Here is a 26764-nt window from a genome sequence, read left to right on the forward strand (position 1 = left end):
GGCAGGAAACTATGTAGGAGGGGAGTGGGGAGGGGAAGAGTATGGAGGGGAGCGGTAGAATGGGGGACAGGGGTGGGCACCGTGTGGGAAACTGTATGGGGGGCCTGGGATGGGAACAGTATGGGAAACTGTGTATCGAGGGCCTGGAATGGGAACAGGGTGGGAAACTGTATCGGGGGCCTGGGATGGGAACAGGGTGGGAAACTGTGTATCGGGGGCCTGGGATGGGAACAGTACGGGAAACTGTATCGGGGGCCTGGGATGGGAACAGTATGGAAAACTGTGTATCAGGGTCCTGGGGATGGGTAGAGTGAAGGAAACTGTGTATCGGGGGAGTGGGGATGGGAACAGGGTGGGAAACTGTGTATCAGGGGAGTGGGGATGGGAACAGTAGAGAGGGGAGCGGTGGAATGGGGGACAGGGGTGGGTACCGTGAAGGAAACTGTTTAGCAGGGTCCTGGGGATGGGTAGAGTGAAGGAAACTGTGTAGCTGGGGAGTGGGGATGGGAAAAGTGTAGGAAACTTTATAGAAGGGGAGTGGGGACAGGCACAGTGCAGGAAGCTGTTTATCCAGGGTCTGGGGGTGGGAACAGTGTAGAGAGGAGCAGCAGAATGGGGTACAGTGATTGGTAAGTGGGGTACAGGGGATGGGCACAGTACAGAGGGGAGCAGGATAGTGGGGGACAGGGGATTGGTACTATATAGAAAGCTGTATAGTGGGGACTGGAGATGGGTACAGTATAGGGGGGAGTGGTAGGTTGGAGTACAGGGGACGGGTGCACTATAAAAAATTGTGTAGCAGGGGCCTGGGGAGTGGTACAGTGCAGAAAACAGTTCATCAGGGGCCTGGGGAGTGGTACAGTGCAGAAAACAGTTCATCAGGGGACTGGGAGTGGGCACAGCGTAGAGGGGAGCAGTAGACCAGGGAGCAGCATAGAGAGGAGCAGTATAAAGGGGCCCTGGGAATGGGTAGGGTATAGAAGGGAGCAGAATAGTGGGGGACAGAGGGCAGCTACAATATAGATAAACTGTAGCAGGGGACTGGAGATGAGTACAGTACAGAGGGGGGTAGGAGAGGGGGGTACAGGGAATGGGTGCAGGGTTGAGGGGAGGAGGGTAGTGGCAACCTGGGGGTGGGTGCAGCACAGAAAGCTGTACAGCAGGGGAGTGGGGGTGGGTAGAGTGTAGAGGGGAAGAGTAGAGTGGGGTACAGGGGATGGGTAAGTACAGAGGCTGAGCAGCATAGCAGGGCTCTGGGTGTGGGCACAGTATAGAAAACTGTAGAGCAGGGGAGTGGGGATGGGTACAGCACAGAGGAGGAGCAGGATAGCAGCTGCTGCAGTGGAAGATACAGTACACAAAACTGTATATGGAGACCCCTTCCCTGTGGGTCTGTGGGATGACAGGAGGTGGGTGTGCCCGGGGGGGTGACAGCGCTGTCCCCGCAGGCCTGCGCAATGCCCCGCGCTGCTGGGACGTCATCCAGCCCCTGCTCTGCGCCGTCTACATGCCCAAGTGCGAGGATGGGCAGGTGGAGCTGCCCAGCCAGACCCTGTGCCAGGCCACCCGGGCCCCCTGCACCATCGTGGAGCGCGAGCGAGGCTGGCCCGACTTCCTCAAGTGCACGACCGACCGATTCCCCGAGGGCTGCCCGGTACGGCACGGGGGGCCCTGCCAGGCTGTGTCCTCACAGGGCAGTGGGGGAAAAACATCACTTCTTGGGAAGGGAAAGTGGCTTCTGGGAGGAGAAAAGGGTCAGGGTTGTTCACCTGGAGAAAAGAAGGCTCGAAGGAGATCTTGAGCCCCTTGCAGGGCCTAAAGGGGCTCCAGGAGAGCTGGAGAGGGACTGGGGACAAGGGATGGAGGGACAGGACACAGGGAATGGCTTCCCACTGCCAGAGGGCAGGGACAGATGGGAGATTGGGAAGGAATTGCTGGTTGGAAGGGTGGGCAGGCCCTGGCCCAGGTTGGCCAGAGAAGCTGTGGCTGTCCCTGGATCCCTGGAAGTGTCCAAGGCCAGGCTGGAGCAACCTGGGCTAGTGAAGGTGTCCCTGCCCATGGCAGGGAAGTTGGGACCGAATGAGCTTTAAGGTCACTTCCCACCCAAACCATTCCATGATTCCATGATGGCCCAATGAAACCCCTGCCCTCTGCAGGGGACTGATGTCCCCCTTCACCATGGGGGCATCTCCTCCTCCTCACGGCCTGGTTTCCCCCGCGGCAGAACGAGGTGCAGAACATCAAGTTCAACAGCTCGGGGCAGTGCGAGGCGCCGCTGGTGCGCACCGACAACCCCAAGAGCTGGTACGAGGACGTGGAGGGCTGCGGCATCCAGTGCCAGAACCCGCTGTTCACCGAGAAGGAGCACCGCGAGATGCACGTCTACATCGCCGCCTTCAGCTCCGTCACCATCTTCTGCACCTTCTTCACCCTGGTGAGGCGCGGGGGGGAGCGCGGGGAGGCGTCCCCCGAAGGGCAACGGGGCACCAAGCTGTCACGCTCTCTCTCTCCGCCCCCCCAGGCCACCTTTGTCGCTGACTGGAGGAACTCCAACCGCTACCCCGCTGTCATCCTGTTCTACATCAACGCCTGCTTCTTCGTGGGCAGCATCGGCTGGCTGGCGCAGTTCATGGACGGCGCCCGTGACGAGATCGTGTGCCGCGCCGACGGCACCATGCGCCTGGGGGAGCCCACGTACGTGCCTCCAGCTCATGTCTGAGGGGTGTCCCCCACACCCAGGAGGGCTCTTGGGGTTGGGATTGTGGGGGACGAGACCCCCTTCCTCCTCTCCGTGCCCTCGTGGAGGTGGGTGACGCTTCTGCCTCGCCTGCCCCCACAGGTCCAACGAGACGCTCTCCTGCGTCATCATCTTCGTCATCGTTTACTACTCACTGATGTCGGGAGTCATCTGGTTTGTCATGCTGACCTACGCCTGGCACACCTCCTTCAAGGCCCTGGGCACCACCTACCAGCCGCTGCTGGGCAAGACCTCCTACTTCCACCTCATCACCTGGTCCATCCCCTTCGTCCTCACTGTGGCCATCCTGGCCGTGGCGCAGGTAACGGGGTCACCATCCCGTGGTGGTTCCCCTGCAGGGTGAGTCCCACACGGCCAGCTGACCCCCCTGTCCCTGTCCCTGTCCCCCCCCCCGCCAGGTGGATGGTGACTCTGTCAGTGGCATCTGCTTCGTGGGCTACAAGAACTACCGCTACCGAGCCGGCTTCGTCCTGGCGCCCATCGGGCTCGTCCTCATCGTGGGGGGCTATTTCCTCATCCGGGGTAGGTGTGGGCGCAGCTCCCTGACGGGGTGGGGGCACCGTGGATGTCCCCCCACCCTCACCCCCCCATCCCTCCCCTGCAGGGGTCATGACGCTCTTCTCCATCAAGAGCAACCACCCCGGGCTGCTGAGCGAGAAGGCGGCCAGCAAGATCAACGAGACCATGCTGCGCCTGGGTGAGGGGGTCCACGGGCACCGTTCCCATGGGAACCGGGGTGGAAGTGTAGACATTTTGTCCCCCCTAAAGTCAGACAGCCCTTTCCCAGGAGCGGCAGCAGTGGGGACAAAGATGTAGGGATGTGGCACAGCCCCAGTGCAGCATCTTTGCCCTGATGTCGCTGGGGTTTGGCCAAACCAGGAATGTCCCACTTCCCTTCCAGGCATCTTTGGCTTCTTGGCCTTCGGCTTCGTCTTCATCACCTTTGGCTGCCACTTCTACGACTTCTTCAACCAGGCAGAGTGGGAGCGCAGCTTTCGGGAATACGTCCTGTGAGTGGGACGGGGACGGAGGACGAGTGGGACACCGGTGGCATCCCAGCCCCTCACACACCCCGTGTCCCCCACCAGTGCTGCCACCACACCTCCACCCTGTGGAGCCGTGGGGGGCCGTTGGTGTCCCCCCCTCACGGCCGGCGTCCCGTGTCTGTCCCCTCAGGTGCGAGGCCAACGTGACCATCGCCACGCAGACCAACAAGCCCATCCCGGACTGCGAGATCAAGAACCGGCCGAGCCTGCTGGTGGAGAAGATCAACCTCTTCGCCATGTTCGGCACCGGCGTCTCCATGAGCACCTGGGTCTGGACCAAGGCCACTCTGCTCATCTGGAAGCGCACCTGGTGCAGGTGGGACCCCGAGGATGCCACCCCAGCTTCGTGGGGCCCTTCCCGCCCCACCCAACATCCTGAGATGTTGGAAGATGTCCCCAGATATTTGTCCCTCAGCTCAGTGAGTTGTGGGCTCAGCGGTGTGGGAATGAGGTGGCATCTCCCTCACACCCTGTTCATGGGACACCTGCACCCCCAGGGGACTCATCCAGTGCATCCCCCAGACTGGTATCCCCATCCAGAATGGGAGAGGGAGATGGGGAGGGTCCCTGTGCCCCTGGCTGTGCCCTGAGCCCCACCACTTCCCTGCTCTGACCCTCCGTGTGCCCAGGCTGACGGGGCAGAGCGACGACCAGCCCAAGAGGATCAAGAAGAGCAAGATGATCGCCAAGGCCTTCTCCAAGCGCAAGGAGCTGCTGCGGGACCCGGGCCGGGAGCTGTCCTTCAGCATGCACACCGTGTCACACGACGGCCCTGTGGGTACGTGCCCGTGGCAGGGGACTGTCCCAGCAGCACCCCGGGGTCCCTGGTGGCCCCCCTTGACCAGACCCCCCTGTCATTGCAGCCGGTTTAGCCTTCGACATCAACGAGCCGTCGGCTGACGTGTCCTCGGCCTGGGCCCAGCACGTCACCAAGATGGTGGCCAGGAGAGGGGCCATCCTGCCCCAGGACATCTCCGTGACACCCGTGGCAACACCTGGCAAGTTCCACGTGGGGCGTTTCGGGGGGGACACGGGGCTGAGGGGCGTTGGGGATGCGCTGGGAGGCAGAGCCGGGGGGCTGGGGCTGGTGGGGGGCACAGGGCAGGATGTGGCCGCTCTCACCTGCCCAATCCCACGTCCCGCAGTGCCACCGGAGGAGAGGGCCAACCTCTGGATCGTGGAAGCCGACATCTCCCCCGAGCTGCAGAAGCGCAGCAGCCGCAAGAAGAAGCGGAGGAAGAAGAAGAAGGAGGTGGACCCAGGCCCCGAGCGCTGCCTGGGGGGCTCCACGGCCCCCCTGGCCCCCAGCACCGTCCCTCGCCTGCCCCGCCTGCCCCCCCAGCCCTGCCTGGTGGCCTTCGCCCCCGACGTCCTCCCGGGGCTCCCGCCCGGCCGGCCCGACGCCACCTTCTCCGGGGTGCCATGGGATGGGCACCGCAGAGCCAACGTCTTCCACCTCATCAGCAACCCCTTCTGCCCCGAGGGCGGGGCCCTGGAGGAGGAGAGCCCCGGGCGCTGGCAGCACAACGGGGGCCCGCTCTGGGCCCCCAACCCCGGGGGGCCGAGGACTCAGGGCCGCCGGGCCGGGCTGGCCCCCATCCACTCCCGGACCAACCTGGTGGACGCGGAGCTGCTGGACCCCGACTCGGACTTCTGAACCCATCCAGGCGTTGTGAGGGGATGGGTGAGACCCCAAAGCTCGGCCAGCACTGGCAGCCTGCGAGGGGACACCAGAACCCAGCTCATCCCACCAGGATCCATCCCGAGCATCCCGGCACGGCCCAGTTCTCCCATCGGAGCAGGTATTTCTCCCTCCATCACCCAGACTTGGTGCACGCCCCAGCCCGGCAAGAAAGGTTTTGGGGTTCCCTTCAGCATCACTGGGAGAAGAGAAACAGGCTGTCAGTGGAACAGCTTCCCCCCAGCTCCTGCAGGGATTTAAGGACAATGGGGACGCTCCCTTTGCAGGGGACTGGTGGGACCAGCGGCGGGCAAGCGTAGATCAGGGTAGGTTTTGGGGAGCTTCGTCCCACAGCTCTGCCCCACCCACAGCTAGAGGTACGTAGAGCTCACAGACGCTTGTGCCAATAGGGATTTTTGTGTTAAATGTCTTATTTTTTATTCTTTGTACGGGACTCTGGGCACGGCTCCGCTTGGGCGCTGCAGCCGGGAGCGGGTGAGCCCAGTCATGAGGCGACAGCAGCCTCATCCCTGGGGTGCACCCCTTTTTCTGGGCCCACTCCTCTTCCTTCAGGGGTCCCAAAGTGCCTTCCAGCTTCCCAGAGAGCTGAGCCAGACCCAAAGCAGAGGGTCGGTGGGAGATGGGAAGTGCCTTGGGGTGCACAGGCGCTCCCCGAGCCACGGTGCAAAAAAACCCCCAAAAAACTTTGAAACCTCGGGGTCTCCAACCCCCTGAGCAAACTTTTTTATTATTTTTTTAAGAAAAAAAAAAAAACATCCCAAGTTACAGGGAACCTGGCTGAGCCCCGAGGTAGGAGGACTCCGGTCCCTGCTGGTGTTTGTATCTGCCCGTTATCCCTGTTCCCGTTTTTATCAGGTCCCAGTAGGCTCCTGGACTTCTCGCTGTCCCAGTGACCTCCACGGGTTCTTTTTTTTGCTGTGTAAAGGAAAACCCTCCTGTATCAGTATTAAATTTACCAAGTTTTCATTCCCAGTGGCTGCTCTGGCCTCTTTGAGGAGGGGTCAGTGCGGGAAAACATCGGGGGGGGGGGGGGTGTCCTAAAAGCACTCCAACTATAAAAATCGCTAAAAGCTGCTTTAAAGTGCTTAAAACTGCTCTAAAGCACCTCAAAAACTGCTCTAGAGTGCTCTGAACCCCCCTGTTTCACCTGCAGAAGGCAGGGGCGAGGGGCTGGAAGTGCCCGTGGGTGCCACGGGGAGGTTTTTGGAGGCACTGGGTGGGCTCTGGCAGCAAAGGGGGAGCTCTGGCAGGGCCCTTTGCCAGCAGGTGGCACTGCGGGCTTAAATATCCCCAAATTCCGCTTTTGGGGGGCTGCTGGGTGCCTGGGTGGAGTCCCACAGGGCCATCTGATGTTTCCCGTGGCGCTGGGTGGATGGTGCTTTTTAGGGATTGGCGCTCCTTTGGGAAAAATATCCCTTTTTATTTCAGCTGGGAACGATGCAGCTGAGTGCTGGCTTAGCCCAGAGCCCAAACCCTAAAATTTGAGTGGAATTGGTCAGTGAAAATGGCATTTTCCCAATGTTTTTTGGAGAGCAGGATGGGCTGACCTCTCTCCAGAGTAAAGGCTGGGTTGTCCATGGTGAAACAAAATGTTTATCTATCTTTTAAATTGTTGGGGCCCTTTCTTTTTTTTCTTTATATATATCCATCTTTTTTTTCTTCTTCTTCTTCTTCTTTGGTCTCCTTTTATGTATTTAATTTTTGTAGGTTTCTATTCCTAAATGATTTGCCAATTCGAACCAAAAAGCTAAAATACTTAATTTTGGAACCAGCAGGAGATGTCCTGATGCTGTCACATGCCCTCTGTTTTCCCTCCCCCCAAAAAAACCAACTCAGTTTGCACACAGGGACAAAGCAGTGAGTTTTTAAGGAAGGAAAGAGCATTTATCCTGGGTAACACCCCATATTCCTCACTAGAGGCTTGGAAGATGGAAGCAGCTTGGAAAAATTGGGAGCAACAACCAAACCTATTTAAATAGTGATGATTTAAATAATGAGGGTTAAAAGGGATGAAACACCACCCATCAAGGGGACAAATTCAGCCAAATTCCTGATTCCTGCTTTTCCCTGGGAGCACTGAGTACCCACACCCAAAAGCAGGCCAGTGCTCGTGGTGGGGATGCTGCTCAGCATCAGGTTTTGCAGGAGAATAGGGATAACTGGGAATAAAAATGAAGAATAAGGTGGCAGGGAGGTGCCTTTGCCTTCCCTTTGCCACCTGTCCCCCCAGGGATGGGGAGCACACACACTGCCATGGGTTCCCTATGGAAACCCCACCCAGGGAACCACCTCAGTGGGACAGAGGGACAATCAGAAGGGAGAATGTTACAGGCTGGTATTGATTTCCAGTTTGGGATTATACATCCTGGCAGGGTCACAACTGTCTTTTGGCGTCCAGGAGGGTGCTGATGTCTCAAAGAACTGAAAAACTTCCCTATAAATCTCTTCTTTTCCCTGTTTTCCTCGTGCCTGGAAGGCTCAGCTGTTGCAGCGGTGCTGGGAAAAGCTTCCCTGCAGCTGGATCGCTGCGGGGCTGGAGGGCAGCCGGTACCATCCCAGGTAACAGCAGCCTGGCTGCTGCTTTAAAATGGGATTAGGGAGGTGAAAAGGATCCCCGTGGAGCTGCCCTGCCCTCTGTCACACACCTGGCTGCCGATCCCATACCCCAGCCATGATGGGGTGGAGACGTGTCCAGTCAGCACCGGGCGTTTTGGGTGTGCTGAGATCAGGGGAGGACCTTTTTTCCCGGGAAAAAAAAACACCTCCCCGTTTGAGGACCGCACCTTTAAAAGGGCAGGAGGGTGAAGACCCCGACCCGGGTGGGCGATGCTGATGCGAAGGGCCAAACTCGGGGTCAGGATTTTGCCTCGGTCAAGGGTGGGCAAAACAACCTGGCATTTTTCTGTCGGGCCGTGGGATCTGTGGCACCGGGAGAAGATGGATTCTGGAGGATTTCTGCCGGCTCCGGGTCAGCACAAGCCCCTCTCGGCAGCAGGAGCTGGGATTTGCTCGGAGCCTGCACTTGTCTCGCAGGGTCTATGGAAGGGGAGGGATATTCGTCTGCCACAGCTTCAAATCCCTCCCACAGCGGCTTTTCAAGAGCTCTGTTTTCAAAGGCCCCTTCTGAGACTGAAATCAGCCCCGAGGCCGAGTTTTCTGATCCTTGGCAGAGGGGGAAACGTGCTGTGGAATCGGATCCCGGTTTTGCTTCAGTAGGAAACAGCGTTAGTTCAGTAAAGTCGGGAATTCTCATCGCTTTCCAAGCGCAAAGTAATGTGCTGCTTCTCCTTTAACTTCAATCCCCCTCTCACATTCCTCCCATCGTCCTCTTCGATGCCTCGGAGCCCATTAAATGCTTTACAGCCCTTTCTTTGCTGAAATTCTCCTTTAGCTTCCAGGTTTTGCTGCTCGCTCCTTCCGTCGCTCCACTCCTCGATTTTTGGGGAGGTTTCTGTGAGCTACTCCTCCCCGCTCCCTCTTTTTTCTCCCTCCTTCCCCTCTCCCTCTGCTCTCCTCCAGGTCCTCCCAAACTCTGAGCTGCTCCGGGGCTTATAAGTGACTTAGATTGGGATTGGATACTCTGGATCATCACAATATTCCCAGTTGTTTGTGCTGAATGTTTCTAACTCCTGGCACTTCTGGTGGACCTGAAGCTCCCCTCTCCCAGGGCTGCTCTCAAAAGAAATGACAGTAATAAAAGGATGGCTTTGCATTCCTGAAGAGGCACGTTCCCAAAGAACTGGATTTAGAAAGGGCGGCTCGTTAGTGCCTTGTGCCTGTGGCGGGGCTTTGTGGTTAGCAGACCTGGCAGGACAGCAAGTTCCAGGCTCTGGATGCCACGCTCCCTGTGCCAGGACGCTCCTCCTTTCCATGGGTTTTCCTGGCACACCCAGCCTGGCTGACACTGCGGGGGGATGCGAAGTCTGATGACTCAGTCCAGAGAAGAGAACGGAGCTGGGGAAGGGTCTGGAGCAGCAGCAGCGGCTGAGGGAGCTGGGGGGGCTCATCCTGGAGAAAAGGAGGCTCAGGGGGGACCTTCTGGCTCTGCAAGTCCCTGCCAGGAGGGGGGAGCTAGGGGGGATCGGGCTCTGCTCCCAGGGAACAGGGACAGGACAAGGGGAAACGGCCTCAAGCTGTGCCAGGGGAGGCTCAGGTTGGCCACCAGGAGGAATTTCCTCATGAAAAGGGTGGTGAGGCCTTGGCAGGGGCTGCCCAGGGAGGTTTGGAGTGCCCAGCCCTGGAGGTGTCCCAGGCAGGCCTGGCCGTGGCACTCAGTGCTCTGGGCTGGGGGACAAGGTAGGGATGGGGCACGGGAGTGGATTCCATGATCATGGAGGTCTTTTCCAACAGTACAGATCCTGTGCCCGGAGGCTGAAACACTGAAAATCCACCAAAACGTGTAAACACCAACTAAACCTCTCTACCCGGGCGGGCGCTCACGCACGGCCGGCGCCTCCCGCAGGACTACAACTCCCATGGAGCCCCGCGCGGCGGCGCGGGAAGGTGCGCCTGGCCGTTGTGCCGCGGGAGCTGCCGGGAGCTGTAGGCGCGGCGGGGCGGGGCGCGGGAGGCAGGACTGCAGCTCCCATCGTGCAGCTTGGCCGCGAGGGCGGCGGGGCGGGCCGGGCCGGGCCGGGGCGGAGCGGAGCGGGCGGCCCGGAGGGAGCCGGAGCCGGAGCCGGAGGAGGCGGCAGCGGCAGCAGCAGCGGCGGCGATGTCGGTGCAGGTGGCGGTGGCCGCGCCCGCCGTGGAGCTGAAGGAGCTCGGCGGCCCCATGGACAAGGCGGCGGGGCCGCCGTGCGAGCCCGTGGGCGCTGCCGGCGCGGGGCACGGCGTGTCCTCCGCCGCCGCCTGCCCCGTGCCGGGCGCCGAGCGGGACGCGGCCCCGGCGCCCTCCGCCGAGCGGCCTCCGGGCAGCGGCTGCCCCGGGCTGTCCTCGGCCGCCGGGCTGTCCTCGGCCGCCGCCAAGGCGCCGCAGGCTTCGGCCATGAAGAGGAGCGACCCGCACCACCCCCAGCACCGGCACCGCGGCGACGGCGGCGGCGACAGCGGCGGCGCCGCGGCCGAGGCGCTCGTGAGCCCCGACGGCACCGTCACCGAGGCGCCGCGCACCGTCAAGAAGGTAACGGGGGGGACCGGCCCGGCGCTCGGGGACCGGCCACCGGCGGGGGGGTCCCGGGGTCGTGGGGGGATGTCCCTGTGGCCGTGCGGGTGCTCCAGTGCGGCGGCTGCATTTTGGGGTCGCGTTCTCCCGTGGCTGGGGGTCCTGTCTGTGCCTTCTCCCCCCGCCGTGTCTGTGCTGCGGGTACGAGTGGGGTGACACTGGGGGTGCGTGTCCATCCTGCTCCTGCACACCCAGGTGACACTGGGAACGTGTCCATCCTGCTCCTGCACACCCGGGTGACACTGGGGGTGTTCACACCCGGGTGACACTGGGTGCGTGTCCATCCTGCTCCTGCACACCCGGGTGACACTGGGGTTGCTCACATCCCACTCAGGTGACACCGAGAGCATTTACACCCCGCTCCTGCACAACTGGGGGACACTGGATGCCTTTACACCCCACTCCTGCATACCCGGCTGATACTGAGTGTATTCACAGCCAGGTGACACTGGGTGCGTGTCCACCCCACTCCTGCACACCCAGGTGACACTGGGTGCATTCACACCCCACTCCTGCACACCCGGGTGACACTGGGTGCATTCACACCCCACTCCTGCACACCTGGGTGACACTGGGTGCATTCACACCCCACTCCTGCCCCCCCACGGCGTGGGGATGTGTGTGGGAACCGCGGTATGTGAGCTCCGGGGTGTGTGTGGGTTCACGGCAGGTTCATGTCCCCAGGGTTATCTGAACTCGGTTGGAAATATGGATAAGGCCCAGATAAAACCCTTCCGAGCGCTGCTGGTGACGTTGGCACGCGGGGCACGGCCAGGTGTGTCCAGGCTGGGTGCTGGATATCCCTGTGCCTCGGGATGTAGGGCCGGGTCCGTGATTGCACCCAGCCCGGGCAGGTTCTTGGGGCGTATCCAAGCTCCTCCTGTGGATGCACCCACGGGCATGGATGCTCCCTGGAGTAGGGAGTGCTGTAGGTACAGCCAGGCACCCGCTGTGGGTGGATGTAGGGGAATGCACGTATCCCGCAGGCTCCCGAGTTGCTGGTGCCTGGCATCCTTCCCGTTGGAAGTCTCAGGGGAAGGAGTTTTTCCTCGTAGCGCAAGAACCTCTTGGGGGATGTCGGGGAAATGGTGTCCCTGTCATAAGGGGAACCTCCTGCCTCACTCCACCTCCATGCTGATGGACTTCCACCCTTTTTCCTCTAATGTTTCCTCTCCCTGTGGAAGACCAAGGGGGAGGGAGTTTGTCTCCATAACCATGATCTCCTTCTGTGTGGCTTCCCTGAAACTGGAGCCTCTCCTGGAGACTCTTTGGGAAGGAACACATCCCCACAAGGAGAGTCTGGATCAAGGGCTGGATCATCCCTTCAGGAATCCCTGCTGTGGGGTTCAGTTCCTCAATAAAGGACTGAAATTGTGGCTCCCATCCCCGGTGTCTGGAGCCCTCTCCGTTTGATATCCTAATTCTGTCTCTATTTTTAGAGACCCTCAGGGCATCCATGTTTCTCCTCAAATGTTCTTAGTACTTCTGAACTCCTCCCTTATCCCTCTCTGTTCTTTTTGTGTGTGTGTGTGTTAAACGACAAATAGGGGTTTCTCCCTGCACTCCTCTCTCCTGAGTTCCGTGGCGTTGGGTTCCATCAGTAAGCTGGGGAGGGAAGGTGCATCTTGGTGGGGTCAAACCATCTCCAGTCCTGTATCCCTCCCTGGATGCTCCCTGGAGTCCCAGCAGCAGGTGCCTCCTCAGGGCAGGGCAGGGCAGAGCAGAGGATGCCAGGCTTCCAGGAGAAAGCTGGATGAGGGGAGCAGCAGGCAGGAAGCTCGTGGAGCAGCCCAGCTCCCCAGCTGGCTCCTGTGGCGGGTGCTGGGTGTGTTTGGGAGCTGACAATCTGGCTGGTTGCTAAAGGAAGCGGGATGTGTTGTTTGGGGGATCTGGGAGTACAGACTGTTCCTTCTCTTCCCTCTCCCGGTGACTTCAGCCCGTGTTCCAGTGACTCCAGAGTGGCTGGTAGGCATTTCATTTACTGGATCCACAAATCCAGAGTCCTTCCCACTGCTTCTTGGGGAGTCATGGTATAAACCACCGGGTTTTGGGAGCCATAAAATTGTCCCCCAGGGCCTGTGACTGTAAAATCAGGCATGTGGAGCTGAAGCATCTGGGGAAAGAAGGTTTAGTGCAAAAATAAGCCTGAGAGAAGCAGATAAATAATTTTTTAAGTCAGATCCAATAGAACTTTGCTGAAATAAAGGTAAAAGTCTAGTTAAAATAGATTAAATTTGTTGTGAAACCATAACTCTTAGCAGTGTTTGTCTGGAAGAAAATCTCAGTAGGTTTTTCCTGACTGGTTTATTGTATTTTATATGGTTTATATCTTATATTTATATATTTTTCTTGGTTTTTTTTTTCCTTTCCCTGAAATTTTAACACACATTCTTGAAATACTGCTCCCCCAAATTTTGGTTTTGTACTTCTGAGACAAAACCAGAGTACCCAGAAAACAGCACTGACTCTTTTCTTCTAATACCACTCTCATTTTAAATCTTACTTCTATGCCAGTTTAGTGCTTATGTCTGTCTGCCTTTGGATGCTGTAATTCCTTTTTTTTTTTTTTTCCCTTGGTGGAGTGTAAAATAGGGAGAAGTAGGCTGTGGATAGATAATATATATGGAAAATATGTAGAGATTTTGTTTTTATATATACATGTATAGTAGTTATATATATATATAAAACACATATATATATATTTTATATATACACACAGTATAGGCGGTGCAGGGCTTGTCTCTGCCACCTGCGGGGTGATTCCCACGAGATCTCGGGGAAGATCAGATGTTCTTGTTGTTCCCTTTGGATCCTTGCAGTTGTTCCATGCTCTCCAGAAGGGGCTGGAATTCCTCATTTTTAAGGGGACACTGGACCTGTGGGTGTGTCTGTGGCCTCCACGGGTGTCTGTGCAGGGGGACGGAGCCAAACCCTGCTTGTTCCCTCTGTCCCCCTGAGGTGTGGGATCCTGGCCTGAGTCCAGCAGTTCTCCACACCCTCTCCTGGCCCCCCTGGCTCCAACATCAGGCAGCTCAAGCTGCCCCCAACTCCTCCCTTCAGGCTGAGTAAGTTTTCCACTGACACCATTCCGTCCGACGTGGGGTCGAGGAAGAGCCGGGAACGGGGCTGGGAGAAGCGTCACGGTGGACTGGGGTTAAACCACGGCCCAGGGGCAGGTTGGTGGGAATGGGGAGGATGGCAAAGCCTCTCCAGCAGCAGCTGGATGCCGGGTGCTGCCCTGGGCGGGCCGTGGCAGGGGGCTGGCTGAGTCAGGAGGTGCGTGGTGAGCTCTGCAGCTCCCGCAGCGAGAGGGGAACTGAGTAACAGCCTCAGGTGTCCCGGGCTCAACTCAGCCCTGCCTGTGAGTCAGGCCCTGAGTCACATGGATGGGATGCGATTTTGGGTTGAAATGTGGTGTTTTGATGAGGAGATGATCGCTCATCCGCTTTGGGGGGTTGGCGGCCACTTGTGTTAATTCCTTGATCGTTCCTCGATCAGGGCAGCTGAGAGGCACAGAACTTCTGGAAATGTTGCTGTTCGGGGGGTGGGAGCTGCAATTAAGGCTCTTTAACTGATGAACTGGGTGATCTCGGCCTTGTGATAACTCTGTGCCCCTCTTGGTTTCGCTGAGGGGAGAACCATGGAATGACAGGATGGGTTGGGTTGGGAGGGACGGTAAAGCTCATCCAGTTCCAACCCCCTCCCCCCACCCCCGTAAGAATAACTTCGATTTAAACAGATGCAGCTCCTGGTTTAATGATTCTAAAGTGCTTGGCAAGCCACGCTTTGTAGGCCAGTCAGGCTTTGTGACTGCCTGTACACCACACTGGGAAGGTTAAACAGCAGCCATTGTGTCGCTGCGAAGTTTCACATGAAGCAAATACCAATTTACAAAGCAAAAGGTTATTTTTTTTTTTTTTTTTCCCCGTGCCAGCCCCTCTGCACAAAGCCCAGGCTGCCTCCCTGGGTTTCAGGCCGTGTTCTTTTGCTCCTGAGCAGAGGTTTTAGGCTGGGGAGGGGCCGATTTGCTGGTGCTGGTGGGTCATTTGGTGGGCGCAACTCGCTCCTCCAGAGCTCCCACACCTCTGCAGGGCCCGGGGCTGCGGGAAGGGGTGGATTTTGGTGGAAGAAGCCGTGGGAGGGGGAAAAATAACGAGGTGACATCCTTGTGTAATGTCCCTGCTCGAGTAGAACCCTCCTGAAGCTGCTGAGCGTGAACCCCTCCGGTGCAGGGACTGCATCCAGATAAATGCCTGGTGCTCGCTGGGCTGGCACATCACCTGACCGGGAGCTGCCAGGGGAGGTTTTGTTCTGCTAAGACTATAAATGACTCTCATGTGGCTTGTCTAAATGATGACTCTGACCTTGGCTCCCAGCAGATTTCGCCGCCTGTGATGAAAGCGTCGCTTTTCCCGCGTAGCCGTGTGTGGATTCCCACCTTCTGTGGGGCAGAGGGACGGGGGTTCTCTTGGCTCCACTCAGGATTTCCCACATCGCTCTTCTCTTTGCTCCCTTTCCTCCTAACCCCCAGTGTGCTCACTTATGCCAGGTAATAAATGCTCCCCCCCCCCAGGGCTGAATTCCCAAGTGGTGCAGGTAATGAGTGTGGTTGGAATGCTATTTAGGAAAACCTTATCGAGGGGGGGCACATTCCTTGATGATGCGGGGTGATCACGGGCCATCTCCGGTGGTGGAGACGTGCGGGTTAATTTTAGAAGGTGCCTGGAACTGTGTGCTCAGATCGATTCCTCAACCTTTGGGACCGAGGCTCGGGAAGGGAAGAGGAGATTAAAGGAGGTTGGGGAAGAAGGGACGGGGAAATGATGGCTGTGAGCACCGTAAAATGGAACGGGGTGCAGTTAAGGAACCTCAGGCTTTGCCGCTGGGAAAGGCCATGGCACCGCACCTCTGCTCCTGTCTGGGGTCAAAATGAGTGCAGCACAGAAAGATCTTTGTGTCTGTGTCTTTCCTGGAGGGACAGAAACCTGAGCTTTGCATTTATGGGCAATTAAAGGCGTTGTCGGAGCTTTGGCCCCGAGTCGGGCGCGTGAAAAATGAGCCAGGGAAGGGAATTAGGGCCGTGGGAGCCACGTTTGGCCTCTCGGGTTTTGGGTTTAACTCTGTCTGGTGAGCTGGAAAACGATGGGATGGATTTAACCTCCAGCAAGGAGGAGATGGAGGGAAGGCTGGAAGGAAAGGAAGGATCCAGGTAGCTCAGGTGTGACAGGAAGATTTCTCCACATGACAGGGGACCCACAGCGCTGGTTAAATCAAGGAATACTGAAAGAGTGGAATTCTCAAAATGTTTTTAGAGCTACCACAGTGGGAGGCTACAAAAACCAGGCACTCAACTTTCTTCTTCGATATTTAGGATAATATAAATAGATATTTAGGATAATATAAATAGATATTTAGGGGGAGTTGGAACTGGATGATCTTTAAGGTCCCTTCCAGCCCAAACTGCAATTCTGTGATTTATTTTCTATTTCAGTCTTGCAGATTCCAGCCAGAGGTCCAAGAGTAGAACCTCAATCATGGGCAGGCGACCTCCTTGGAGTGGGATGGTTGATGTCCTGTTAAATCCCTGCGTGGAAACGGGAGCTGCAGGTTACAGATGGGAATGAGGAGTGGCAGAGCCCGGGGAATAAAAGTCCAGCCTCTAAATAAAATCACTGGAGGCTTTTTGTTGAAATCCCAGCAAAAGTGTTAACACCGTGGGGCTTGGAATGAGCAACAAATCGACTGGGAGGAAAAGAGGGAGTTAGGGATAAAATAAGCTTTGAGTGTTTCTTGCCCCAAATCCTCGGTGCTCGGGTCTGCAGGGAAAGGCAATTCCAGCAAAGGAAAAAAACACCCTGAAATGCCTCAGGGGGGTTATGCAAACCCCACAGGGGGAGAAGTCACTAAATGACAAAAGAGGCCTGAGGAACGTGGGATAATACTTTTGCAGGGGGCTGGGAGGCCAAAGATGTAAAAAAAACCATAATAATTATTTTTTGGAGAGCACTTCTCACCTGACCCTTTTTCCGCTCAAGGCCTTGAAGCAGTAAATTGCTGGTGGGCTGAGTAGCTTTAGGGCTTTAGTAGATGTGGTTTTGTGGGTTGTTTTTCATTCCCAGATGTATTTGGGGAAGGCCAGAGTTACTGAAGTTTTTTTTGCACCAAAAGTTTGCCCAGCTCTTCCCAGAGAAGGAGTTCAGCCTTTGCAGGTGGGGCTGTGGATGAACCACTGGCTTCCTAAGGAAACTTGGAACCTCGATATGTTTTGTAGGAGCAGCTCAAATTATCTGTGATCACTCCAAAATACAGCTCCTAGAATGAGGAATGCTGAGATTATAATGGAATCATGGAATGGTTTGGGTGGGAAGGGACCTTAAAGCCCATCTCATTCCAACCCCTGCCATGGGCAGGGACACCTTCCATGAGATCAGATTGCTCCAGGGTTGATCAGAACTTGTTATTCTCCAGAAGCCTACGTGGAGCTGATTAAATTGGCACCTTGATTTACGGTGCTTCTCCCTAATTATGGAGAGGGAGTTTGTGCTGCAGAGAGAACCTTTAATTGTGGAGGGTTTTTTAATTTAGAACGGCATTATTATTGGAAAAGGTACATGTATGGTTATGTAAATACATATTGAAGTATCTCTTAGTTTTAGTGCAGTAGAAATATGCACAGATGTCTGGGATGGAACAGCTGCTAAAGGAGATGAGGATTTCGTGTGACTTTCCAGAAGATTCTGTGGCCAACAGAGCTGTGCCCTGCAGGGAGTGACGTTGGCAGGGGCTTCTCTGGGGCTTGGGTGACCTGGTCCAGTTTGTGTCTGAGGTGAAAGGCTTTGCTGCAAATGTAACCCTGGGATAAGCAGGGCTGGGGGAGAGCCTGGAGCTGACATTCAGGCTGACATTTAGGCATGGCAAACAGCTCACCCTGGGGCTGGGGCGCTTTAGGGGGGTATTTTCCAGCTTTTCCAAGATAGCACCATGTCATCCCAGGTTTATAGCTGGACTTCCCATCCCTGGAAGTGTCCCAGGCCAGGTTGGACAGGGCTTGGAGTGACCTGGGCCAGTGGGAGGTGTCCCTGCCCATGTCAACAAACTGGGGGGTTCCTGTGAAGTGGGGACCATCTGACCTTTTCCCCAGCTCTGTTGTGCCGTCATGAAATGCTGAGGCAGAGTTCCCACCGGCTGCACTTGGAGCTGGGACATTCCACGCTGCTCCGGGTTCTGGATCTCGAGCTGTGACAGGAGGGTGATCCCACAGTTCATGCCCAGCTGTGGGGAGGTGACTGGCACTGCTGAGAACGGGTCTGAGCAGATGGAGGCAGCCCCAGGAGCTGGTCAGGCCTGAGTCACTCGGTGTCCTGCTCTCCCTGGGATGCAGCTCCCAGAGCAGGGCTGGCACCTGCACCTGCTCCTGCCTGCACAGACCTGCCTGGAGGAGGGAAAAACATGGAATTCCAACACACAGGGCAGCAGGTCACAGCCCAACCAGCCCCTTCTATCCCTGTGCACTTTGCAGCTTCCCAGGGGGAAGAGCAAAACATCAGGAATTCCAAACCCTCAGACTGTTCGGGCCTCTGGTGGAGACAAGTTCTGCCCACAGCAGCAGTGGGGGCACCTGTGTGCAGAATATAGAACTGACAGCCCTAGTTGTGGAGGTTCTTTATTTTGGGTCAGCTTCCCAGCCTTAATATTCCCCTAATTTTTAGCCTTTTCCTGTGGGAAATGGAAAGCTGCAGCGCTCCGACCTTGCTTTAAATTGCACTGTTGGAACTCCAGGTATTTATTTTTTTCTCCTGACAGAGCCTTAAATAGGCAGCCACTTGCATTTTTCATGAGTGTCAGAAAGAGGAGGAAAAGTCAGTTGAAAAATGAGTTCCTTCCCAGGAACTGCTGAACCACCCGATTGCAAATTTCATTCCCAAAGCACCCAAAAAATCGGAGTCTGGGGGTGCCTTGAGCTGGGAGTTGGGAAGCTTCACTTCTCATTTACTCCTGAGAGGTGAAGTGATCGATGTTTAATGGTGAAGTTATGTGAGAAAAGCCAGGGAATGGACTGTTCCCATAAAAATGACTCAAGGACCAATTTAGGGAAACAGCTGCCAGCGCTTCGTGCCGGTATCTGTTCCCAGTGGTTTCCCTCCAGCTCCCCCAAAGCCTGCTGACTCAGGTTTGGGGTTCTCTCCAGGACTCCAGTGTTTCTGGAGGTGGGGAGATCAGCTTGGATCCTTCTCAGTATCGGCTGAGATGGCTTTTATTGTTTGCGGATTGCACTGATGTGTTTGACGTGGGGTTTTTTGGTTTAAAAAAGCCCAGCCCGTGACATTCTGGGCTGTAATTTCCATCATTTCACATCGACCAGCTCGGCATTAATTGAAGTGCTTTCTGTAAAAGAAGTGGCTGCAGTTTTTGTCCTCTTCGTTGGCACTGAATCCTCTCCAGTCCTTCTGCTGTTACTGGGTGAGGTTTCAAGAGCTGATAACAAAATCCTTGCTGTGCTCCAGTAATTGAGAAAATAGTTGATTCTCCTGAAGATCCTTGTGTGCAGAAGGTTTTATTACTCGTCTGTGCATCTTTAGCAAGGACGCCGAGGCTGATACTTGGCAAGGAGTGCAGGTATTATTTTTGTTTAACTGTTTGTTTTTGCACTCTGAGAAGCCACTTGGCAAGTTCAGGCCTGAGGAGCCACAAGGAGAGGGTGAAGTGTCACTTCATTTCGTGCTCCAAGGTGGGGAAGAGCTGGGAAGGTGACAAGTCTGTGGGGCTTGGGGATACTGGGTGTGACTGTTGGGAGATTTGCTCTGTGCTGGGCTGCTTTGGGAGGTCGTGACGTGGAGAAGTGACAGTGTCAGGACAAGAGGAGACGGCCTCGAGTCATGCCAGGGGAGGTTCAGGTTGGAAAACTGGGGAAAATTTCTTCCTGGGAAGGGCTGTCAGACATTGGAAGGGGCTGCCCAGGGAGGTTTGGAGTCCCCATCCCTGGGGGGATTCCAAAGCCCCGTGGATGTGGCACTTGGGGACGTGGTCAGTGGTGGCCTTGGCAGCGCTGGGGATGGCTGGACTCGATCTCAGAGGTGCTTTCCAACCTAAACAATTCCATGATTCCATGGAGGCTGAAGGTCTCTGCTTGGAAAGGAGCAGCTCCACGATGCAGTTGGTATCCTGGTCTGGACAGAGGGGCAGGATCTGGAAGGAGGTCGTGCCGTGCCAGGGTGTTCCTGTCAGCAAGGGCTGGAACATCAGCTTTTCCTGCCCTTCCCTGTTTCCTTCTCTCCATCTGTTTTCCTCATCAGCACCCGTGGCCCAACAATATCCAACGGATAGTGCCGGGATGAGCGCAGGAGCAGCAGAACAAACCAGGCTGCAGCGCAGAGCTGAGGGAGGGGAGGTCTGAGCCACCTCTGTGGGAGCTCTCCCGTGTTCCTGCTGCTCACAACTCCCCACAAACCAGTGGCATCTGCTCGTCCGGGACGTGATTCGGGATTTCTTTTAATTTCTTTTCGTTTGGGGTGTGCGAGCTGAAGGCTGGATGTTGCAGCCTGACTTCTGGGCTCTCTGCTTGGTTTGGCAAACAATGAGGGCTTTGTCTCGGCCCTTGTGGAGTGGTTTGATCCGTGGGATCCATCCCGAGCCGCGGCTTTAGGGGATGTGGTGGCGAGCGGGGTTGGGAGGGACACTGGGGAGTAACCAATCCTTTTGAAAGCCTCCCTTGTGCAGGAATTAGCAAGGGAGCACCTTGGGAGTGGTGGCACAACCCAAATCCCAAAGCCTCAACCCAAATCCAGGCTTGAGGAGTGCGCTGGGAATGGATCAGGACCTGAGGACTGAGCGTGCAACATCTGTATCTGCATTATCTAATGGGATATCACAAACAGGGGGTTGGAATTCTTTCCCCTGCCCCTTTTAAAGCTCTTGGAGGATCGTTTGGGACTTGGCAGAAAGCAAAGCTGAGACCACTGCAAGTCAGGCTTTGGGGCTTTGTGGTTTGTCTTTGGGAAAAGTGCTGGATTATGGACATTTCAGGCTGGGAAAGAGCAATTTAATGTCTTTGATGCCTTCCTAGAGTTAGAAATGGAGCTTCATCCTGTGGTACCAAGGGAAGAGTCCCTACAAACATAACAGCTGGAGGTCCAGGAGGAATTCCAGAGAGCAGAGGCCAAGAAGGAGAAAATAATGAAGTGAAGGTAAAAGTAATTTGTATTTCAGGAGGGAGAAAAGTGATATTTGGCTTTCCTGTCCTGGTGAGTGCCTGTGGAAAGCTTTGGCCTCAAGGAGTCCTGCTTCCAAAATTCCTGCAGAAAGGATCCAGCTTGGCTTTGTTCAGTGGGAAGAGATCATCGAGTTCCAACCCCCCAAGAAGACTAGGGTAGGTTTTGGGGCAGTTTCCCCTGTCCAGACTAAGGTCAGCTTTGCTCATCCCAGCTGTGCTGAAATTACAGGAATATTTTCCCAACAACTTTTGGGCAGGGAAGAAACTTGGACACCTCTTCCTCACAGGCTCTTTCATGTTTGATATCCGTGTTGTTTTATTCTCCAGTACCAAGCAATAATTTTCCCTCCACCTTTGCCTTGATACCATGTCATTGTACTTCATTTTTCCTTTATTATAAAATCAAGGGGACTTTGTTTGACTCAACAAACAGTATTTAATTTTGGCTCTGCTTGGGCTCATCCATCACTTCCACCTGGATAAAAGGGATGGAGAATTTGCTGGAGATGGACACAGAGGAAGCACTTCCCTCAACAAAACACTTTTGAGGGGTTCCCCCCCCCCCTTTTTTTTTTTTTGAGTCAACATCCCCTGCAATAATCCAGGCTTTAAATTGGTTTAAACTGGGTTATTCGGTGCTAATGTTATGCAAGATTCCTGATTAGTGGTGTGGAGCCGGGAGTTGTGAGACTCCTTGGAGCGGGGCTGGAATTAACGTCGCCGTGGCAACCATTGTAATTAAAATGGCCTTCCCTGACAAGCGGGGCCGTGGCAGGGTGTGCCAGGGCTGCATCCATTCATCCCTGCCCTGGGAAGGGCTGATGGAAAATCCAGGGCTGGGCACTGGGGTGAACGATCCTTTGTGATGTGCCTCGGGAAAGCAGGACCCGTGGGCTCCCCTGGATTCATTCCTGCGGTGGTTCTTTCCATGAGATTCCAGCTCTCCAGTCCAAGGTGCTGTTGGGAGTGCAGAGCTCAGTGTGAACCAAACCCCTGGCACGGTGGTGAGGATGCACAGCCACCTCTGCTCTGGCCTCGTGGCTCCTTTGGGTTGTACATTGGAACCAATTCCTACAATTCCAGCTCATTATCCCAGTTCTGGCTCGTGGAAAAGCTCCAGATGGACAGTGTGGCTCAGGGCTGTTGGTCTGTGAGGAGTTTGGATGTGGCTTCTCTGGCTGCTTGTGTGGCTGGAGAGCAGAGGGGCAGCACAGGGAGCTGGGGCAACTCAGAATCCCAGGATCCCTGAGGCTGGAAAAGCCCTCCCAGCCCATGGATCCACCCTGTGCCCCAAAAAATGTGTTTATTGGCACTTTGTGTTACTTTGGAGCGAAAGGTAACTCGGAGGTTTCTCTTCATGCTCTCAGCAGTTCCGTGTTTGATTGTTCCTTCTTCCTTCCTGTAGGGACTGCTGTTCCTCCCTGGCCATTCCCCAGTGAATTTACACATGTTCTCCCATTTGTGGAGCAGCTGGTTTGCTGATCTGCCCGAAACAGATGATTTTAAAACAGATGAGTTGTGTCCTGGTCAACATCTGGATGTAAGGGAGCCAAGGGGAAGAAAACAGAGGGAGGAAGAGAGGATTTTTGTTTCTGAGTGGCTGCTCTTCACCTTTCACTGTCTCAGGGATGGTGGTTTGTGCTGCTCTGATTTTATCCTTGTCAGGTGTGATGAGGAGATTTTTGGGATCAGACACAGAATCACGAAGTGGTTTGGGTTGGAAGGGACCTTAAAGCCCACCCAGTGCCACCCCTGCCATGGGCAGGGACACCTTCCACTGGCCCAGGTTGTTCCACCTGCCCTTGGACACTTCCAGGGATCCAGGAGCAGCCACAGCTTCTCTGCCCAACCTGTGCCAGGGCCTGCCCACCCTCCCAACCAGCAATTCCCTCCCAATATCCCATCTAAATTCACCTTCTTACAGTTTAGGGCCACCTGCAGACGATGTTTGCAGAGGAGCCGTCACGTGCAGGCTCACGTTGTGTCTCCTGGTGGATGTAAAGTTGCCATAAGGACACAGCAGCAAACCCTCCATCCCTGGGAAGTGCTGCACACACACACACACACACACACACACGGTGTTTGGTAAATACCTTTCTTACAGACTGCAGCCCAGAATGTTTAAGCTGAACACGGTCCAAACTGACACAGAGTAGGAGTGAAAAGAAAAGGAGTTTAAAAAGCCTCGTTTGAAATTCTCCTGTTCCATCCCTGTCGCTCGGGAGTCCAGGAAAACCATCTGTGCAGGGAAGGCTCTTCCCAGAGTCGTTGCTGGGCTGTGGGATATGTTGATTGCACTGGTTGGGAAGAGGGAGGTTGGGATGGGCCTCTCCATGGGGGAGTCTCCAGCAGCGAGGAGGGTTTTGAACAGTAATAGAGGAAGGAGGGACGTTTTGTAAATGAATGTGTGTGTGTTTGACGGGAGCAGGGGATGGTTTGGGCACCTGTACCGTCACCTCATTCCAACCCCCTGCTGTGGGCAGGGCTGCCACCCACTGTGCCAGGCTTTGTCACCCGTATCGGGAGCGGTGTCCCATGTCAGGGGGTGCCAGGGGATGCCAGGAGAGCTCGGGTTCAGGGGCAGTTGGGGCTGGGTTGGAGCAGAGTTCTGTACCAGGAGCAGTGTCCTCACTGTGCTGTGGCTGAGTGGCACTGGAGGAGGGCAGGGAGCCTTCAGCAGGGAGCTGGATACCGGGAAAAAAGGAGCAGCACGTGGAACGTGTGCTGGGGAAGTGTGTCCTTCACCCCGTGGTGACAAAAAGGAGCGGGGAGTGGGGGCCAATAGGCTCTTTGAAATGGAAACAAAGCCCGAAGCTCCAGTCTGGGAAGGTTCTGTGTCTGCTCACCAGGTTTGGGAGCTGTTTCTGTGGTTACAGAACAAACAGGATCAGACAAAGGCAGGGCACGTAAGGGAGCCGGGAGGGAGGGTGGGGTGAGCGGGGTGGGGGGAGGCTGCTGACTGCAGATTGGGACCTGCATGGGGGTTTGGAGACCTCCAGCTCCCTTCAGGTGGTCAGGTAGAGAAGTGCTGGGAGCAGGAGTTGTTTTCTGATCCCAGAGGAAAAGAAAGAAACAAACTGGAGCTGGTTGGTGTTTGTGTCCGTGAAGGAACCGCTTGGGATGGTTCCTCCTTCACCACCAGCAGAAGGGCTGCAGTGAGGTGTCAGTTCCTGACAGAAGGAGGCTTGGGGGAAAAACCCACTTGAGTTCCTGCTTTCCTGGCTCGTTCCTGAGCCTCAAAGGCAGCGCTGGAGGCCTTTGGTTGGATGTGAAAGGCTGTGCAGGAAAGCTGGGCCTGGACTGGGCTTTACCACGCTCTGAGGTTGGAGGTGCCAGCACCAATTCTCACCCAGATGGCAGAGGAAACAACGGAGAGATGTCAGTTCTGATTGTTCAGGATGGATCCTCGATCCATTCCTCAGGAGGGAAACCTTCCACAGTCAAGGAAGTGCCACATGGCCCTTCTATCAGTCCTTAAAGGAGCCTTCTTGGAAAGGTGGAACAGACTTCTGGCAGGACCTCTAAGGGTAGGACAAGGGGGAATGGCTTCCCAGTGCCAGAGGGCAGGAACAGATGGGAGATTGGGAAGGAATTGCTGGCTGGGAGGGTGGGCAGGCCCTGGCCCAGGTTGGCCAGAGAAGCTGTGGCTGCCCCTGGATCCCTGGAGTGTCCAAGGCCAGGTTGGAGCAACCTGAGCCAGTGGAAGGTGTCCCTGCCCATGGCAGGGGTGGCACTGGGTGGGCTTTAAGGTCCCTTCCAACCCAAACCATTCCATGATCCTGTGATCCACTAACCTCTGGGGCAGGAAGAGCTGTTCAGAAATAGGGCAATAAGGAAGAGAGGCAGAGGAACTCCCGGTGTGACTCTGAGAACTGACCTGTGGTTTTCAGATGAGCTTGGGCAGGTCGTCCCTGCTGTGTCTGTCCCTGTCCCTGGTGATGAGCTGAGCAGTGTCTGTGCTGTGCTCTCTGCAGACCCTCTGCAATCACGGGCAGATGAAAGGATGAGCCCCTTGCTGCTCATCCAGCAGAGCTCTTTGGCATCTCCCTGTAACTCCGTGTGCCTTCCCAGCTCAGTCTCCCGGAGTTATTCCCTGCTCCAGATTCGCTTCCTGCCTGTTCTTTCTGTGCCTGGACACCGGCCAGCAATCCCACACCCATTCTCTTCCACCATCCCCTCTAAACCCCGCTCCAGTGTGATCCTCAGCATCCATTTCCTCATCCAGAGGGTTCAGGGGAAGGGTGAAAGTGTCCTGAGAGGGTAGGAAGGAGCATTTGGGTGTGGAGAGAGTTTTGCTCCCAGTTGTGCTCAGGCTGTTCCAGGATATCTTTTGAGCTTTTAAAAGGGAACAGCCCCCGGATAAAAAAGGGTTTAGGTAGTTTTAAACCAGTCATTTAAAAAAAAAAAAAAAAGAAAAAAAGAATTGGTGATGACTCAAACATCCATAAAAACGTCTGGCATAAAACTCCAGCTCTGAAGTCCTGAAATGTATGGCTTATAAATGTCATTTTTGTGGGAGTCTCTGCAAGTGGAATGGGTTTCTTTGAGGCAGGGCCGAGCCTCTGCGATGCACTGAGCAGCACCCAGCTCTGCAGGCACTGCCTGAAGAACTATTTTGGGGTTTGGGGGATCATCACAGGGCAGTGGCGTCGCCACAGGAGGCTTTTGGGTTAGGAAACGAGTTATCTGCTCACCGCAGCAGAGAAGCTGTTGGGTGACTTCAAGTGCCAAGAACTTCCTGTGCTTGGCCCTTCGTTTGTCCGTGCCTTTTTTTATTTTTAATCTAAATAAGCTGCAAGGTTTGCTGGTTTAGCAGCGAAATGAGCGGGGCTGAGTCCCCGGGGCTGCCTGAACACAGCCAGCCTTTGCCCTCGCTGCTCCTCGGGCCACCAAGTCTCACCTGCCTCCAGAGGGACAAGGGAACTGCTGAGGCCGGCCCTGAAACACCAGAGGAGCTGCTGCTTTGGTCAGTCCCAGCAAAAGTCTGATAAAAGCGCGCTTTGGATCCCGAGTTTGGATCGTAACGCTCCGGCTGAGTCATCCGCTGCTTTCTGGATCCTCTCCCTCCAGTCACCCAGCAAAGCTGAGTAGGTGTGCAGGGACCTGCAGAGCTTCCTGGCCAAAACCCAGCCCAGACAATGGGCCCCTTGTGCTGCCCCGGGACTCTGAGCTGCTTTTTCTCTTGTTTATTTGTTCTTTGTTTCCTGCTCTTTGTCGTTTGTCCGAGGGAACAGGGAATTAGGGCTGGGGCTGTTGATTAAAGGGCTGCAGGGAGGGAGCTCTGCTCTAACAACCTGCAGCAAGTGGAATTCAGGGGCTCCCCAAACAAATTTAAAAAAAAAAAACCACAACCCTTGAAAATATGTGGAAATTTGTCCTTCCTCCAGTAGGTGAAAGATATCATGGATTATATCAATGGATTGTATCAGTCTTGGAATCATGGAATGGTTTGGGTTGGAGGGGATTTTAAAGCCCATCTCATTCCAGCCCCAACACCTCCCACCGGCCCAGGTTGCTCCAAGCCCTGTCCAGCCTGGCCTTGGACACTCCCAGGGATCCAGGGGCAGCCAAGGCCTCACCACCCTTTCCAGCAACAAATTCCTCCTCATGGCCAACCTGAGCCTCCCCTGGCACAGCTTGAGGCCGTTGCTTTGTTGCTCCTTGATTTTTCCAGGTAGCCTTGCAGATTGTGGAGGGTTGGGGGATGAGTGGAATGGGTTCACAGAGGATGTGTTGGATGCAGAGCTGAGTCCTGCACGGTCAGAAGAGGAGGAGGAAGAGGAGACCTCCCCGTCTTTACCCAGTTGCTGGGACATTTTGGAGCAGGGAAAAGAAATGTGATGGAATCTCTCCCAGAAACAAATCAAATGGAGAGAACAAGAGC

The 26764-nt window shown here is 55.6% G+C and overlaps 2 protein-coding genes across 2 annotated transcripts in view; both read left to right on the plus strand.

Moving 5' to 3' along the window:
* Positions 1-1450: 1450 nt before the first annotated feature.
* On the plus strand, positions 1451-6478 carry SMO (smoothened, frizzled class receptor). Its single transcript, XM_027907257.1, has 11 exons — positions 1451-1654; positions 2225-2434; positions 2522-2694; positions 2840-3059; positions 3157-3280; positions 3363-3455; positions 3660-3768; positions 3935-4120; positions 4434-4582; positions 4668-4802; positions 4950-6478. The coding sequence occupies exons 1-11, from the start codon at positions 1508-1510 to the stop codon at positions 5459-5461; spliced, it is 2058 nt and encodes a 685-aa protein (XP_027763058.1). The 5' UTR covers positions 1451-1507; the 3' UTR covers positions 5462-6478.
* Positions 6479-10205: 3727 nt separating this feature from the next.
* Positions 10206-26764, plus strand: part of AHCYL2 (adenosylhomocysteinase like 2) — a 73610-nt gene continuing 57051 nt past the window's right edge. Inside the window, exon 1 of the mRNA XM_027907254.1 lies at positions 10206-10628. Within this exon, the coding sequence (XP_027763055.1) occupies positions 10221-10628 (408 nt within the window). The 5' untranslated portion in view covers positions 10206-10220. The remainder of the gene's footprint in view (positions 10629-26764) is intronic.

The sequence above is a fragment of the Empidonax traillii genome, unplaced genomic scaffold (genome assembly GCF_003031625.1).
Source record: "Empidonax traillii isolate 1590-97213 ecotype Southwest subspecies unplaced genomic scaffold, ASM303162v1 scaffold1432:size123599, whole genome shotgun sequence".
In the NCBI taxonomy this organism is placed as follows: Eukaryota; Metazoa; Chordata; class Aves; order Passeriformes; family Tyrannidae; genus Empidonax; species Empidonax traillii.